The sequence below is a fragment of the Pezoporus occidentalis genome, unplaced genomic scaffold (genome assembly GCF_034315485.1).
Source record: "Pezoporus occidentalis ecotype Australia unplaced genomic scaffold, CSIRO_AGI_Poc_V1 ctg171, whole genome shotgun sequence".
Taxonomy (NCBI): domain Eukaryota; kingdom Metazoa; phylum Chordata; class Aves; order Psittaciformes; family Psittacidae; genus Pezoporus; species Pezoporus occidentalis.
Window position 1 is genome coordinate 1,675,116 of NW_026913543.1, and position 17,692 is coordinate 1,692,807.

Sequence of the window (17,692 nt, forward strand, 5' to 3'; positions counted from 1 at the left end):
TATAAAGCTGTGCTGCAGCTCAGACACAGTGGTCTTGCCCTTTACAGCTCCGTGGTGCCATACCCCAGATACGTGTTCATGACACTTTCCTGCTGTTGACTCCAGCAGTTTTGTAGCTAAGCGGTGAATCAGAGCAGCTCTCTGATCCTACCTGCAAAAAAGGGCTTTGTTCGGATCAAAGTCTCCCGGTTGAGAGAGAGCAGTATACACGGTCATGAGAGGGGTGGATGATGACAACCCATGATTAGTCTGTGAACCCACAAAGTTCTCTTGGGGTGCAACCTCCATGGGGCTTTTATTGGAGGTTAGCTAACCACACCTAAAAATCACACAACTACCCTACCTGCTCTTTTGAATTGGTGTCAATGGCTTCTAGGGACAAGTCCTTTCCATTTTCAGAAGAGGCTGAAGAGTTTTAGCTCTCACTGAGAGCTGATACAATGGAAGCCCTAGATGGCTACATCAATGATGAAAGCATCATTTATAAAGACACCTCAAAAACCTCCAAAACTATCCTTATAATTATGGGCCTGCATTCTTCTTGTAACTCTACTGCAGTTTCTCTCTCTGAAAAGTCTTTTACAGTCTGCATGTAACTAGGTATTTAATAGACAGGCAGGTTGAGCAGAAGCCTCCACAAAGGTGCAGCATTGCTTCTGGACGCAAAGCAATTTTGACAAAGCAATATTGGATTTCACTGCAAATGTTTCCCTTAGTATGCACTTTTTATCAGTCCTTTCAAGAGAAAGCACTTAGGCGTGAACCTTGAAATATTACATTTTCTTAGGAAAAGCAAATACCTGCTATGGAGCCAAATTCTAATAATATGAACATAATCTTTTATTTTTATTCTTTTCTGGAAGTTGTTGAGGAAAAAAAATCTTAGAGTTATTCTTAGTCCAAGTAACATTTCTTTCTTTTATTCAAGTGTTAAAATGGATAAGTCTTGATAACTGAACATCTGCATGGAGCACTGTTTTGAATTGAGCTGGTTGCCATTAATAGCAAAGTGCACTTGGACTCTTGTCACTTAGAACAATAGCATCTTTTTAGTAAATAGATCATTCCTGGACAGAAATTACCTTTTTCTTCATAAAAGTCCAGTATTTATTCTAAAGTGTCTCTGCAGGGATGTATACTTTTGATATGTACCCAGACATGATTTTTTAATATCTTCCTTGATGACAATCCAGCATTATTTTGTGTTAGATACAAATTTCTGTTCCCCCATTGATTTATGTTCTTCAAAGCTAAATGTCAGACGCTGCCGTATACCTCCCTTCCTAAAAGCAAACACCCCCAAATTCCTTTACTTTTCACCTCTCAAGTAACATCTTCCTCATTTACTGATGAATAATTTGTATTGGAATGTAAAATTGAAATTTCTTAGCAGAAACTCAGTTCCATAAAGAACTTTATTTGGTCACTAACCTTGCGAAGAAAATATCCTGAGTTTTTACCGAGTATTTTTAGAGATGCTATCAATGCTGATTATAGGCTTTTGAATTTGTTTTTATACACGTAGTTGAAGACCTCCCTGCTTATTGCAGGGAGGAGGGTTGGACTAGATGATCTTTAAAGGTCCCTTCCAACTGAAGCTATTCTATGACTCTATGACATACCCAAGTGTTTCATTCACTGCGATGACTGAAAAATGTCATCAGTGAAACATTGCTGTGAGAAAATACCTGTCTGATTCATCCTGTGACAATATTTAAACAGAGCATTGCATTCAATTTAATTTTAAAGGAGAAAAACTTCTATTATGAAAAATTAGCACCCAGAATCAGCTATTTAATAAAGGTATATTGCTGTGGGTCAGGTATTATGATCAATTCAAGTACGTGAAGTATGTTTAAGGAGCAGCTAATTTTTCCTTCTTTGAAGTTATTTAAGGATTTCACAACTCTGCAAGCTGCACAACCTGCTTCCATCGGGTAGAAAATCCAAGATGCTCTGGGGTTTAGTCTTTAATGATTAAAAACAAATTTCAGTGGCATTCCAACCTCTTGTACACTTATTAAAAGGAGAAGCTACAGTGGAAGCTCCTGATAAGGATTTAATAATATGTCCAGTTTGCTCAGTTACTTGAGAAATTTAAATCAGGGTGTTCAGTGACTACATGCAAGATATCTCATGGTTTGTTATCTTTGGTTTGGTTGGGTCCTTTTTAGCAGGGTGTGCTTTGAAGCTTTTCACTTGCACTGAAATGAGATACTGAATGTGTGTGTCACAAGGAGCAATGCATATTTATAGCTTTTCTTTCCTATTGCTCTGACTTTCAAACATAGCCAGAGGGAAGACAGACTTGTTCTGAAGTACCAAAACTTGGCATCTCCTGAACAGAGCAAATGATGTGTGTGAACCCAACTACCTACAATGTTATCCTGCCTACAATCTTGCTCCCAAAATCTTCCTTATTCAACTTATGCTCTGCAGGCCGTATTTAAAATGACTAAAACCTGGGTCCCAGCGGAGGCCTTCTCCTGGGCCAGTTTAATCCTATCCTAACCTCAACACAGTGAGTGTGTTGACAAATTGCAGTTAGGTATCTGCAGCCTGTGGTTGAATGCCCCTGCCAAAGCAGCTCCCAGTTTTAGGACTGACGGTGTCCTTTGCCCATGGATCAAGCTAGCTCTTGGCTGACACACCTGATCAGATATGTGGGTACCTTTGCCTTGAACCAAGTGGGACTGTGCTTGATTCAGGCATTGACTTCATCTGCAACACTATTTGTGATTCCCATTGGTATAACTGAGATAAACAATAAGGGTTTTTTTTTGTTTTTTTTTTTTAATGGGAACTTGAATGTCTAGGTAAGCGCAGTCCACACTGCCTGAGCTGTGAGCTTTTCAGACTTCCATTATTTACATTCTTTCATTATTTACATTCTTTCATTATTTACATTAAATTTGGATAACATTTTTCCATTCCTCACCTTGAGCCTACTCTGTGCCACTGGAAGTCCACCTGACTTTAGTTTAAAGTAATCAAGACATGCACCATTCCCCTGCTTCTCTCCTGTCTCCTCTTATGTGGAACACAGTTCAATTGCAGTGTGAATCAGATGGGATTTGTTTGATTTACAATCAAGTTTCTGGGTACCTAAGTTGATAGCGAAAGGTAAAGTGTATCATAAACGTGCATACGAGTTGGGGAAGACCAAGGGGTAACACTCTTACTCAGAGTTCCAATTATTGCCTTGTTGTGCTCCCTGCCAGCAGCAGTCTCCACTGCCTTCCCTTCTCCTCTGATACGTAGTGCTGGAGTTCATTCAACATGCTGAGCAATTAGAGGCAAGGAGTTCGAACTTGCCGAGAGGAACATGCTCATGAAAGCAAAGTATAATTTACCCTGATTATAAACTGCATTCCATTCCACACCTGTTTTGACACTGTCCCTTGGAGAGAAAAATATTCTACCTCATAAAGAAGTCTCATCGTTGTTTTCCTTGTCAGGAGGAGGATTGCTGTATAAGTGCTCAGCTCCATCCAAAACCCATGATGTAAAGATTTATAAAATCTCCTTCTGAACCCTAATGCTATAGCTAAAGTTTAACTTCTTTTGTTGTTCTAAAGCCACAGGCTACTGATCTTACAGCTGAGACAAAAAATATGGACAAGAGATGGAAGTCACTGTAGTCCTTCCTCTGCTAGCAAAGAATATAGAAATATAGGGGTTTAGGTGCAGATAGGTACAGTATGATGTGATAATGCACTTCTGGATAAACAGACAAGAAAGAAGTGAGCAGTAATATTCATATGGAGAGTTGGGCTGTCTTGGAAAAAGAACACTGTAATGTTGAGCCAGATCCCAAATGTGGTCTCCATCAGTACCGGTGACACTACCCTGCCCAAAAATTGTACTGATTCTGTTGTGACCAATACCAGTTTTGTGTTAGTTTACATTTCTCAGTGTCAACAAATGTATTCCTGGTTTATATCTCAATGTATGAAAGGGATTTAAGGCAGTGAGATTGCAGACCTGAGCTACAGTACAAGAGGGTTGAGAGTTAGGAACATCAGCAGAAAGGACAGGACATGTGCTGTTTCTGTGACAAAACAACTCAGCATCTCTCTATTTTTTACTCTCTTGAAAGCTGACACTCAGAAATACCCAAGATTAAACGTAAGTATAATGCTCAGTTTCATAATATAACATTAATGCTTTTTCCCAAGCCATGCCTAGGAGGACACACCAAAAAAATTTGAATACAGCCACCCACACGACGGTATATCAATCCACAAGTTATCAGAACAATACAGGGCAGGAGATTAATGAGACTGCTTGTAGTTTCAATCTCAACAGGCCCTTCATTTCAATTATCTGAAGTAAAAAGGCAGCTTTTTCCTCTAAAGCTAAAACCCTTACATGAATTTTGAGCATGTGTGCCACAAATGACATGCTGGAAATAACGATAATACAGTAAACCCCCCACATGCGCTCCTACAGCCTCACTGAGGTCAATGTGATGTTTCACATAGTTAAAGCTAAGCATGTGCAAAGTTATTCTCCTACAATTTGTTCTAGAATGAACTTTAGCTGTGAGCATCTTGCAGAGTTATTTTTTCAGAGCTTGGGTTATTTTGTCCCATCAGTTAAAGTCAGCATTGACACAGGTATGAATCCTACCTCTAGCTGTTGAGAACAAAGCTCTTTCTCAGTATACAAGAAGGCAAACTAGAACACCTTATCTGTCATCTAATCACAGCACTGAGAGGTGTATGCAAAGATTGACTCAGAGCAGTGTGAAACAGCGAGCTTATAATGAGCAGGACATGTATGAAAAATGCCAGCTTGTCAGTCCTGAAAACTGACATCCTCTGTTCATAAAAATCCCCACAGATAAGTTGGCTCCAACTTCATTTTTATCATTCCCACTAACCTGCCTAAAGCCTGAACAGAATTGCTTTCCTTTGGGATAGGTAAACCTTGTTCACTTCCTTGTTGAGAAAGTTAATGTGGAGGCCAATTAATTCCATTCATTTTACAATCCAGCTATTTTCCTCTGAGGAGTAAGTGTAGGAAACTATAACAGGAAGTAGCTGTGTCATTGTCATTCTCGTAAGTAATTCTGAATGAGCAAACCATTTCAAAGAAGCAAAGAACTGAATGTATCCAGCTGACCACAGATGAAAGGTTTCATGGACATTTATTAATCTCAGAAGCAGCATGCTGGATTTCTGAAATACAAGAAAAAGCAAGCCATATGGGTTTCTCAGTGTTAAAGTCTGGCTTGGTCATTCATTCTCTGTGTAGTTTGATAATTACCTATTTCCTAGCTAAATTGCTTTGGACATTTACTTTGAGGTAGCAGATTAATGAAGTTCTTTGAAAACTTCAGGAACTTGAAAATCTACAAAGCTTCCGGAACAAGATTTTCCAGGTCAGTGGATATTGTACTTTTAGATATCCAGAAGACAGCACACATTTGTTGCTCAAAACCTTAGAGCAACACTTGTGTAGATCTTTGAGTCCACTAAATTTAAATAGTGAAAATAATCAGTGTTCCAGTAAGCATGAACCTGTGATTTACTATACAGAAGCAATAAAGGATTTCAAAATAGCTGATAACTAGCCTGTCAAGGTCAGTGCAACTAGGTAACAGCTCTTCTCTTTGGCTGTCTTTAAAAGTTAAACTGTCGGAACATTTGTGTGCAGTGTGATGTGCCTGGAATTGAACAATAGACCTTGCTTTCTGCTAATGCTTGTTTCACATTGGCTCAAATCCATTGGCTCTAAGGAGTAATATTCGTTTATAATACTATATACTATAAACAGTATAACAAGAGACTTAGTGTATATTATTGTTGTAGCACCTTGTGTATCTTGCACCTTAGGGGAGCTGCCAAAGCTTCCCACTGATCGTGCGAGACCTATGGTCTCCCAGCCCACCCAGTGCTCCCAGCTCTCAGATTAGTTTCAGCAACACAACCCACAGTCACTCCAAAGGACACGTTGCAATATGATCTTCAGAGAAGTGACATGCTCACAGAGTGCTGTATGGTTTTTCTTACACCACCACTCACTCAGCCAGAGGCAGCCTTCACTTGGCATAGACAGCACGGTTTTGATAACTGTCAGATTTGCTCTTTGCGTAGCCACCCAGCTGTCAGTCACGGTGCTGGGTCAGTGGCACTTCTTCATATCCATCATTTCTTTTGATCCTGCAAAGCTTCAAACTATTTTCAGCCTTCCTCAAAACTTTATATTGATTTTATCTTGTCATAATGGCAGAGAAATGTAACAGTCTCATCCCTGGAGACCTCAGTACTGTGCCTGCTGGGGAGAAACATGGTCAGACTGTCCTGTGCATGCAGGAAGCCTCCTAACATTATTGTTCATTGAGGTTTCATAGGATTAGGGGTAAACAGGCTGTCAGCATGGATTTAACACATTCCCAAGTAGTGGGGCTAGGCTAGACTGAAGGAATAGCAAGACTAATGGCACAAAAGGAGTTTGGCATCGAAGCTCCATGCTGCAGGGCATTACATCCCTGCAATTGCTACGCTGGGATCCACCACACCAGAGCTGGCCAGGTGCCTGGCAGTGCGCACTGCAGCCTCCCACCAGAGCTGGGCTTTGCAAACAGTTTCCCAGCTAGGGTGTCATTACAGGCACAGTGAAGCAGCTTGGGGGTACCATAAAGAGGAAGTTTTTCACTGTTGCATTAAAGTAACTGCATTTTGTATAATTTCAAGTCCAAGCCTATGGAGGCGATTAAGCAGAGGAATGCAAGCACCACGGCAACTTGATGCAAGAAGTTACCACAAATGACAAGGTTTTTGTAATGCTACAAAGACTTTATAATAAACTATGGAAAACTCTTTATAGACAAAAAAAATAGAAATCTTTATTTTATTATAAAATTTACTATTACCAAATTGACCAGAAAGGTTAGAAAATGCACAAATCGCCTTACACATTGTAATATGGCAGCAGCTTACAAACAGCAGAGGAAAACTAAAAAATGCAGGAGACAGACCAACAAATGCCATGAAGTTGTAACATTTCAGAATGTAAAAAAAATAAAAATAACCGTTCATGTCATACATATAAACCTGTACTTGAAACTGCATCATGGGAAAATACACTAATGGCTGTAACAGCTAACATACAGTATGACATGCAGGGCAGTGACAACTTTAACCTTCAGATACAGATATTGAAATCACCACAAGAAACAGACCTCTTAAAAATATTTAGGATCCTTATTTCCTGTGGTTCTTTGAAACACATATTTTATATTACTCATTGATAAAGTAACTATCCTGTTAGGATAATCATAATTTTAATAGTAGCAGAACCCATAGGATTCTAGTGATTCTATTTATGGATAAGGCCTTTCATGCAATAAAAGACCACTAAGGTTTTGCAATAAAGTAATGATAAAATGGCTTGTGTGGGAGTTGGAGGAATGAAACTCTAAGGGTAAGAGCAGAGTATGCAGCAGTATACTCTGGACTCTATAGTACTGCAACTGTTGGAATCAAAATACTGCACAGGAATGAGGAATAAATCCTGTTATATCCCTTTGTCTTTCTTTCCCTGTTATTAAGGAAGTAAGTAATGTTAGGGAAAGTATATTTCTTTGACTATCCTAATTTTTAAGCCCTGTTGTTACCTTTGCTACAGACTGCCATCTTACTTCTCAGTTTAATTCGTGACATTGGCAATTTGATAAAGACTAAGCAAGTTTCTTTCCCCTTAGGCTGACTTCTCAAAGCTCCTCAAATCTGAGCTAACAGGGCCATTCAGTCGGGGCTGTTCCCCAGGTGTCCTGTATGATACCCACAGACTGGAAGCCAGCTCTTTCCAAGCCCACCTGTAGAACAGCTTGAGGCTATAATAATTTCACTGGTCACTAATAAGAACTGTACATAACACTGCACAGCTCACTGTCAAGCTCTACCCTGTACAGTCCCTCTCAGCTGCACTAAATCATTATATTTGCATAGGTATATGAACGTGCATGGTATTTTTCTTTCCTTTTAACACTGCTGAGCACAGCTGAACTAACTAACCACATTCTCCCAATAAAACAGTATGGGAGATTTTCCTGGTGCTGTTCCTGGCTCAGCAGTTGTTCAAGGGATGTGTGTAGCAGTTTCTCCACTGGTTACCATAGGCTTTGACTTTCCCAGTTGATACGAGTTTTTTCAGAGAAGGCAGCAGCAGGGGTGTCATTTATTTTCTGCAAGCTGTATTAAACAGAAAAAGAATCTACAGAGTGATCTATTATTTAAAAGAAAATAGCTCTGAACAAACTTCAGTTAAAGGAATTAATACCCTTATTCAGATTGTGCTGGGGGATTTTTTCTCCTGTGGTGTTGGCCAGCAAAAAAAAAAAAATCTCTCTCACAGTATTTGAATGTCACTTGCTTTCTAATTTGAGAACTTAATTCTAGACCAAAGACCCACTTTTCCCATTTAGATTTTTACATAAATAAGCTTTTTTATTTGTTTTTTCTTATTTGTATAAGCTTGTGAGCAGAGAAAATCTTGCATTCAAGTTTTTGGAAGCAAAACCTGAATAATAAGTTACACCATTGCATTGCTATTTACAAATGGGTATTCCTTTTCTCTGCCCTTCTGCCTAAAATATTTTTTTCTTCTCAAAACTCTGTTGGTCACTGATGCATTCTTCCTTCACTAGGGAATTTTCTTTTTAATCTGTGCACTGATGCTCAAAATCAAATGCCATTTTCCAGGAAAAATCTTCAAGAAATGCAGTGGAGAAGGTATAATAATAGCCATTATTTTGTTTTCTCCAATGGTATGTACATTTTGATTTCCCTGTTTCTGATCTGCACCATGCACAGAAGACATGCTCTCACGAAGTTTAAAACTTGACAGCTAACTTCAGAGCTGTAAGGACAAAACCTGTGTTCTTAGTGCATGGAATATTTTCTGTTAAAAATAACAGAACGTGATGGTGTTTAATAAATCTCACATTGTAAGAGTAAAGTTTAGACAGACATTTGCTCTGTGATCCTATGAAAATTCTAAATGAGGTTCAAAGAAAAGCCTCCTGCACTCAAGAGACCCTTAGACACATACCTTATCGTCTGTGAAACGCAATGGGAAGCTCCCGGCTGGGAATCAGTATTCCTGAATGGAGTGTTTCTACTGGTTTGTCATCAGTTGCTACAATTTGGTATTTGCGAATGAGCTGAAACACAGACATTTTGGTCAGCGTGCTATGGCTTCTAGATCTTCACATTAGGTTATGTGTTCAACAACCAGGCACTGTCTATGGAATGCCATTTTTAGAGTATTTACCCAACAAAGAGCCAAGTGAAGCTGTAGCTCTGCGACGCGGCGTCCGATGCACATCCTCTTCCCAATGCCAAATGGAACATGAGAAAATGGATTTATTAAGTTTTTCTGAAACCAGCGCTCTGGTTTAAACTGAGTCCAGCTATTAAAGTACTCTTCATTGCAGCCCAAGGCATGGCTATTTATCATTAGTATGGTCTATAAACAAAGCAATAGAAAGAGAGTCTCATTACAAATTGGCTTCGAGCTACCAAGGGAATCAGTTTGTTAATGGAACAAAATAATTCAACAGTAAAGGTGAGGCAGTTTTCATAGAAGATGTTGCGTAATTCTCCTAGGATTAATTCCAACACCAAAAAGGTCATAATTTTCTCAGAAAATCATGGGAAAATTTGACAAAAAAATTTTAAATGGCATGCAAAACTATTTTTGTCTAACTGCAAAAGCAGTGCAGGCAGGTATGCTTTTCCGTTTATGGGAATTCTTGGTGCAAATTCCAAGGGATTTGTCCTTGGGCAAAGTTATTTTGCGAATGAAATATGACCAACTTCAGTGGTTTAAGGACAGTAAATCAATGACAACATATTCTAGTAAGGGGAATTAATTTGACTTACCCCTTTGGGCAACTGATAATCTCCCAGAACCATATCTGTGTCGATGGTGCGAGTGGTAAATGGCACCGATGGTGTTAATCTACAGTGAAAGAAACAAAATGGGTTAAATTTCCAGCATTTTTTCTTCCTGTATTTATCATAGTTTCCCTTAACCAGAAAGGTGAACAAAATTATATATACTAGAAAATTCTTTCTCCCTAGTACACACTGGCTGGTAAAAACCTTTGTGATCATTTTGATTTTTGCAAGTTATTTGAGAACTTTACCTCATGGATTCTTTCAGACATGCTTTTAGGTAAGGCATATTTTTCAGGTTCTCAGCACTTGGACCCTTATTAGCAGCCAAAACACTCTGTATTTCCTGGAAAAGCTTCTGCTGAACATGTGGATTGCGTGAAATGTTATACAAAGCCCATAGTAAACTATTGGCCGTCTGAAACAAAGCAAAAAGAAATGCAAGACCTCCACTGGTGGTGACAGAAACATGAAGTTGCCAAAAGTTCAAAGCAGCCTCTATGGCTGGTCGCTGTTTTGCAGTATTTTGCAAGCCTAAGGGGTTATGAGCCATCCCAGTTGTTCTTTAGGAGTACTGAACAGAAGGAAGAATTTAGTGACTTAAGGTAAAAATTTACTTGGACATAGACCACCAAAGGTACTACAGGATGAGCTCACTCTCAGATGTTGTGATGGTTACGTGATGGAAGAAAGCAGGGAGTTGGAAGGGTGCTAATTTTAACGAGCTCTTGGAAAGGCAGGCTTACCGTTTCAACTCCAGCAATCTGGAGCTCTGCGATGGCAGCATACAGCTCCTTCTTGGAAAGTTGTCCTCCAGAATAGATGTCACACAGGAAATCCTCCTGAGGGTTTGCAGAGTGTTTTTCCAGTCGACAGTCAATGGAGTGTTTGGCTGAGGAGGGAGGAGCAGGTGGTGATTAATGGAAAAACACTATAAATACTGTAATAATAAAAGCAAAAGCATGTTTCACACAGGATTTTGAAAGAAGATACCAAGCTGTGCTCTTTTGTCAAGCAGTGAGCATTATACTGAATAAATAATGCCATTTTCACCTTTTAGACAGAAAAAAATAAATAGATCACAAAAATCACTTGTGAACAGAAGGAGCTTCTGCCAACTATTAGGAATCCTGCTTTCTTAAATTAGCAATGGAAATCACTGATGTGTTGAGTGAAATATTTAGCAAACAGGAATACAAGCATGTAAAATTTATTAGCTTGGATTTTCAAAGGGGATCAAGGTGTTAGAAAATCAAAGAGACTTAGCACTCAGACTCCCTGAGGGGAAATTGAAGCCTTTGATTTACTAAGGGAAGGCAGAAATAGATGTCAAATTTTTACATTTTGTTTGTTTGCTTTTAAATATAGAGGACTAGAGTTTGGCCACCCTTTCTCATGAATATCCCAATTGTTTAGAGCAGTTCCTAGTAAGGAGCTCTTTCTGTCAAGTGAAGGTGTCAAACTGTTTTTTTCTGGACAAAACTGGTTTCAAGTGTCCTTCCTAAAGCCCATAAACTAAGAAGCAATAAATAAGTGCATATGTGGCTGGCATGATCAAAAGTCCTGACATACCAAGTACTCAAATACCTAAGAGAAATATATCGCTCAGCATCTCAATCATGCAAGTGCCAAACCTCCTCTCAATCTTCACCTATAACTGTCACTATCTAGAAGAATATTGAAAAAGAGAAACTGAACTTCACATCTGGAGTTAGAGTAATTTTTGCAATGTGAAGGCCAATCCATCTTAGACATTGTTGTCAAAAATGTTGTCAAAAAGCCAAACTGTACCTTAGGATTTAGATTGCTGATGCTTTTAAGAGTTTAGACTATATTCCAGGTTGTTCAGAAAACCTATAATTTCTCTCTTTTTTGTTTTACTGAAGCAAACAGGCTTTCGTTGTATGTAAAATTCTTGTTTCTCAAGAAAATAACTCCCTTTGAGGTGCCTTTGAGAGCAGTCCCTTTTCTTACCCATATACCTCACCTTTAAAGAGTTTATACACTTTCTGATTATTTCATTTTATGACAGATTAAAGTTGGCTCACAGTGTTGCTAGCTCCTAAATTTCTGGGGCTTTTCTGGGGATTGGGTATTGCCCTACAAGCAGACCTGAGTGTTAGTCATAAGACAACAGTATTCTCGCGCTTGGAAGACCTTTGTGGTTAGCTCCAGCAAGTGTCTCAATCTGCGCTGAAGGCAGCAATGAACAGCAGCACAGGGCAGTAGCAAGTATGAAGGAAGTTAATTCCACCAAGTAGCCAGCAGAGACAAAGGGAAAGGAGAGAAATTGTGTTTGAGACAATAACCTGTTTTAAATATATCATCCCATGCTTTTGTGTGAGCCTGCCAGACTTTTGTGTTCAAACCCTTGTGAAGTTCTACAGGGGTCACCATCATCATTCCAAAAGTAGCCATCATCTGTGGTGGAGAGAAAGTTTTTGAAATCTCTCTTTAATCTATCTACTTGCAATCTCCGAACAACATTAGACTGCAAAGTAGGAAGCAATTTTTCAGGAAGTCAAGATTCTGGCAGGTATTCCAACCTGGACCAAAAGGATGGGTCTCAATCTACTTGAATCATACCCAGCTAATAATTAGCAACAGCCAGAGGAGGTTAGGAGACGTCTCCAGTGAGTGATTCATCCTATTTTAGGCACCTGTTTTAGAGTGGGGGAAGCCACTCTTTGGCAGTGCCTCTCTCTCCCTTGAAAACAGATGGAGCCTAATGTTAGCCATCTAAAAGATAGGTACCTGGTCTAGTTTTTTAGGCTAAAATCAGGCAGATGCATATCACCTGAGTCCACATTGCAGCAAAATGCACATCAGTTGTGCTTGCAGGAGTGACTAATCTCCAAGCCCAGTGTATTTGCATAATCCCACACAACTCCAGGAGTCCCACTCAACAAACAGCAGTCTTGCACAATGGGTGTCTCACAGGGAGAGGAAAGTTAACCAACCAACCTGACAACTCTATTTCCAGGATTACCCTGATGTCCACACAATAATTTTCCCCTACAGCTTTAGGCATTTTATAAATGAGACTGTCAGATGTTCAGTGCTAGCTTTGCACATATAAGTGTCACCTTGGATGTGCAAGGCTGCCAATACACTTGTAGCAGAGAAGCTCGAGTTTCTTTTTTTCAGGTACCCTCTCATTACTAATAGGAGTAGAAAATCAAAACAGCCCCTGTAAAGACTCCTTCATACCGTTTTTACTGCCTTGATGAAGTTCAGACTTTCCTCTTCTACATCCTTCTGTAGGAGACCAAACCTCTTTCCGTACAGCACCAGACAGATACCTGTTGTTAAGCAATACTATAATTAAATGATACAAACAGAAGGGTGCATGGTCTCACCATTTCTCATCAAGGAATGGCTTGGATTAGCCTGAAAAACGTTCTATGATATGCACCTATGACAGCAGCACTTCAAAACACCTTCTGCACATTTTCCTCAGACCCAGGAAGCAGTATGTCTAGCTAAGGTGTCCTGACATTAGCAGTTTCTTCACAAAAAAGAATAACTACATGGATCCCCTCACAAGCAGCAGATCATTCTGCCAAGCAGGGCTGGCATATTTGGCAATACTACTGAAAAGAACTGAGTCGCAGAAAACTGGAGCTGGAGAAGCCATCTACTCCAGAATCTTCTAGCCCTTTCCACAGCCAGAAAGCACTTGCGAACACTGGCTGCATCCCACACTCCACCAGATTCCACCTCTTTCCACTTGCTTTTTTCTTGTTTTAAAGCTGTCGCTTCCTATTTCTCCCTTTCTAAAAGCAGCCATCACCGCAGAGTGGAAAGAAAAACCACACCCAAACACTTTCTGAGCTCAGTACACAGGTTACCGAGATGAGCCAGCCAAGAGCAGATGTGTCTGGCAGAGCGTTAGCTCCACACTATAACTGACCATCCCTCCCTTTGGGAACCACTGGTGCAGTTTCTTCTGCCCTAAGTCATTCCTGGCACACAGTTCCTTAGTGTACTCTGAAAAGTTTCTAAAGGTGGAGGCTCCCGTCTTGGTAACTTATGCCAGTGCTTCTCAATCCCAATGTAAACATTTAAAAGGGGATTTTCCAACCCTTGTTTACAATGAATACACTTCACTGTTTTGAATGGATTCATTGATCATGTGCTGCTGATAATTAACAAATATCAGATGGCCAAAACCAGTTGAGTGCTCTCTGATCCCACTCGAGAAAAATGAACTGTGATTCCCCCCAATTTTGGATTTATAAGCCACTTTTGTGTTTGAGGTTTTTTGGAAGCCACATAGATGACCAGAAGAAGAGTCTGTACACCTGCTGCTGAATTTTGCAAGTGTACTGCTAGTCCTTGGCTTTTCTGCAACCCACTTCCCATATCGTAGGTGACAGCTTGGAAATGATCAGCCCACACATTTCTCACTGACCATACTTTAACTGAAATGCCTTAGAAGGTACAAAATGCATACTGTTCTCAGGCAAAGCCAACTTACTTTCAAATGACCATTTGTTGAATTCTGAATAGACATCTTCCATTTGTCCATTGTGGTTACAAACATCATCTATTCTGTGCATGAAGTCTTCCAGGACCTAAGTGGTGGAGAGAAGAGAGAGAGTAAAAGGGAATAAAATGACATCAACTAATAAATACCCCGTGTAATTTAGCATTTCATCTGTCTTTTCAATAGATAACAAACTCACATAGGAGAGGAATACTTATGTTCTTTGAACAAGATTCAGTTTCCCTCTGTCTTAATATGTCTGGATTTTACACGACTGTCATGTTATTACTGCTTGTACATTGATGAACTGAGCTTTCCTCCACAGGGTTCAAAGCTTCAGTCTGATGCTGGGACAATAGGAGTTTCAGAATAAGGAGGATTAAGCTGTTTATCACAGATGCTTCTCAAATTCAGTGAGGAACACAAAGGTTAAAGAGGATGAAGGAATAAAGGCAAAAAACACAGAATAAAAGAAAAACAAGAAAAAACTCTGGGTTTGCAGGTGCCTGTATCATTGTGGAATAATATTGCTATTCTTGGGGAGACAGACAATGTCAACTGTGTGGTCTCACTTATGGTCAGACCCTGATAATCCGTTTGTCTTTCCTGGCTGATTTCAGAGTATCAACTCATGGTTTTACTGCTGTAGTCAACAGCTATCCACGTAAACTGGAACATTTGATCTGCCTTTATTTCCCAGGATTCCAAGGGAGTGGGAATAAAGAAAAACTTTCTCAAAGCACAATACCTCGTTGATTGTGGTATCCAGCTTCGCAACTTCCCTGGGTTTCATCAGTTTCTTTTGAAAGGCAGTTCTTACCCTCTGCCAGTCCTTTCCTTCCCTAGATTGAATTAAAAACAGCCAGGTTGGGAAGAGAAAGGCTAAAAGAAGGAAGAAAGAAGAAAACAGCCCCAAACCGGCAGCATGTGCATCGGGACCTCCCCGACAGCGCGGGGCGCGGATACGTCTTCACCGCCCCGACGGGCTCAAACTTGACGCCGCAGCCGCCTCACGGGGTCAAGGGATGCAGCCGGCTCCGGGAGGGAGGGGAGCCGCGGGCACAGCCACACAGGGGAGGCCGGGGCCGCTTGCTCCCCCGCCCGCGGCATCCACAGGCACCTTGGAGACCGCAGGGAGCAAGCGGCCCTCCCCGCATCTCCGCAGGTGCGCTGCCGACGCCACTTACAGGATCAGCAGCCCGTAGCCCTCGTCGCGAAAGTCCCGATAGGCTTTCCAGGGCTTGATCTCCAGGCGCTGGGGGCAGGCACTCTCCCGGCGGTACAGAGCTTCCAGGAGGCAAGGGGCTGCGATGTGCACTGAGTCGAAAGCCCCCAGCTTCATGCGGAAGATCTTCCCAAACCTCCTGTGGTACTCGGCCTGGGGATGTAGAAGAGACCGAACCCCCTCCGGTGAGTGCGGAGAGCTCCCGGCTCAGCCCCACACCCCGCCGCAGCATCCCCATCCCTTTGCCCGCCTCACCAGCGTGTCGTGCTGCCTTTTCAGCCCCCCTTTCCAGAGGACGTCGGGCAGGCTGCCCATCAGCGGCCAGCGGGGCGGCCCGGGCAGTGCGGCCAGAGGGTGCCCGCGGCCCCGCGGGGCGCGCAGGGAGCAGCTCAGCGGCCGCAGCCCGGAGGTTCCGTGCGCGGCGGGGCCGCAGGTGAGGGCGGGGCGCCGGAGGAGGAGGATGCTGAAGCCGCTCATCGCCGCGGTGACAGGCGCCCGTCCGTCTATAGGTACATATATAGCAGCCGGGAGGCCCGCTGGACTTTCGTCTGGGGCCAATGGGAGCCCCGGGCGCGATGAGGTGGGGCCGGCCCGGCCCGGGGAGGACGCGGGGCAGGCGGTTCGTGAAAGGGTTCAGGCGAGGCAGGAGGGCACCGCGCCAGCGCCGCCCTCCCCAGCGCCCTGCCGGAGGGCTCTCGGCGGCCCGGACCTGCCGACCTGCCCGGGTGTTGCCGCGGCCATGGGGCAGGTACCGGCACCCGTTCCCCGCCGGAGCTGAGCTGCCGGCGTTGTGCGGATGCTCCCCTTCAGCTATTCCTCTTATTTATTTATTTATAAGGGGCCCCGGTCACACCTGCATGAAGCATGGGGGGCTGCGGTAGTCATCCTGCAGTGCGCAGGTGGATGGACAGTTCAGTCTTCCTTCAGCATTTGCACTTTGAAATGATGGAATAAAAACAAAAACACAGGGAGCTTAGCAATAACAGCGTTTGGTGGTTGGGCTGCTCTTACCCTATCTAGCTGACTAACCACCTATTTATGAAAAGGGCATGTGAGTGCATCCTCTAAGAAGGCAGAATTCCCTTCACTCTTAGTGTTGGCAGCCATTTAATTCTGACAAAAATCAGTTATTTCCAGAAGAATTTTAATCGGAAACTGCACCGTAACCCTCAGAGAGAGGGGTAACCCTCAGATTCTAAGTGAAGACAGGAAAGGTGCTAGTACAGAGAGAGCAGCACAGGGCGGCTGGGTCCTCAGTGCTCTGTCCTCTCCTTGCAAAAGAAGGCAGAGAGGTTGTGTGTGAATCTTGCTGCAAGACAGAAAGCTTCCCATAAACCAGAGGATTTCCAGGAAAGACAGAAACACTACAATGAGGACTTAATTTCTCCCACCCCATACCACCTTTTCTTCATCTTTCCCAAGTTGCATTTTGTGACTCAGCTCTTAATCCCCTTTATCTGTCTGATGGTAAGATGCAGAGTGTGCAGACTGATGGTATGTTAGAAAAGGGACAAGCAGAGGAATAATCAGAAGATTGGTTTGACATGGATCCTGAGACCCATAAAGGCACAAGTCTCACAGTGAAATTAATAATAATAAAAGACTGAGGTATCAGTGGTCACTACAGAGAAAAATGTACAAAAGCATGACATCTCACTGCAGACTTCTGTGATTTTTGTGTGTCCTTCCCAGTTTTGCCCCTCTATTCCACTGATTTTCTTCTATTGGATCATACTATGCAGGCTACAAGATGAGAGCACTTTTGAGGCAGGCTTTAAAATTAAAGCTGGTACAAAGATTTGCATTATTATTTAGTTGGTTTCTTGTTTTGTTTTTAGGGAACCATGCCAAGTGCAAGGTCCTACACCTGGGTCAGAGCAATCCCAGGCACAGCTACAGGTTGGGAAGAGATTCAGAGCAGCCCTGCAGAGAAGGACTTAGGGCTGTTGGTCGATGAGAAACTTAACACAAGCCGGCTTCAGTGTGCACTCACAGCCCAGAAAGCCAGCCGCATCCTGGGCTGCATCAAAAGGAGCGTGACCAGCAGGTCGAAGGAGGTGATCCTGCCCC

The 17,692-nt window shown here is 42.1% G+C and overlaps 1 protein-coding gene across 1 annotated transcript; it reads right to left on the minus strand.

The window, feature by feature from the left end:
- Positions 1-7,185: 7,185 nt before the first annotated feature.
- LOC134161280 (1,25-dihydroxyvitamin D(3) 24-hydroxylase, mitochondrial) lies at positions 7,186-16,121 on the minus strand. Its single transcript, XM_062613965.1, has 12 exons — positions 15,878-16,121; positions 15,585-15,775; positions 15,146-15,239; positions 14,389-14,485; positions 13,119-13,210; positions 12,218-12,329; positions 10,655-10,800; positions 10,160-10,326; positions 9,894-9,972; positions 9,283-9,477; positions 9,061-9,172; positions 7,186-8,201 (listed from the first exon to the last, which is right to left on the minus strand). Exons 1-11 carry the CDS (start codon positions 16,097-16,099, stop codon positions 9,062-9,064), a joined length of 1,506 nt encoding a protein of 501 aa, XP_062469949.1. The 5' UTR covers positions 16,100-16,121; the 3' UTR covers positions 7,186-8,201; position 9,061.
- Between the last annotated feature and the right edge of the window lie 1,571 nt (positions 16,122-17,692).

Excerpts from the sequence above, each read along its gene's own strand:
- LOC134161280 (XM_062613965.1), bottom strand. The coding sequence starts at position 16,099 with ATGAGCGGCTTCAGCATCCTCCTCCTCCGGCGCCCCGCCCTCACCTGC. Across the intron at positions 15,776-15,877 it reads AAAGGCAGCACGACACGCTG|GCCGAGTACCACAGGAGGTT; the intron begins GTGAGGCGGGCA and ends CTACATCCCCAG. Across the intron at positions 10,327-10,654 it reads AGATTGCTGGAGTTGAAACG|ACGGCCAATAGTTTACTATG; the intron begins GTAAGCCTGCCT and ends GCTTTGTTTCAG.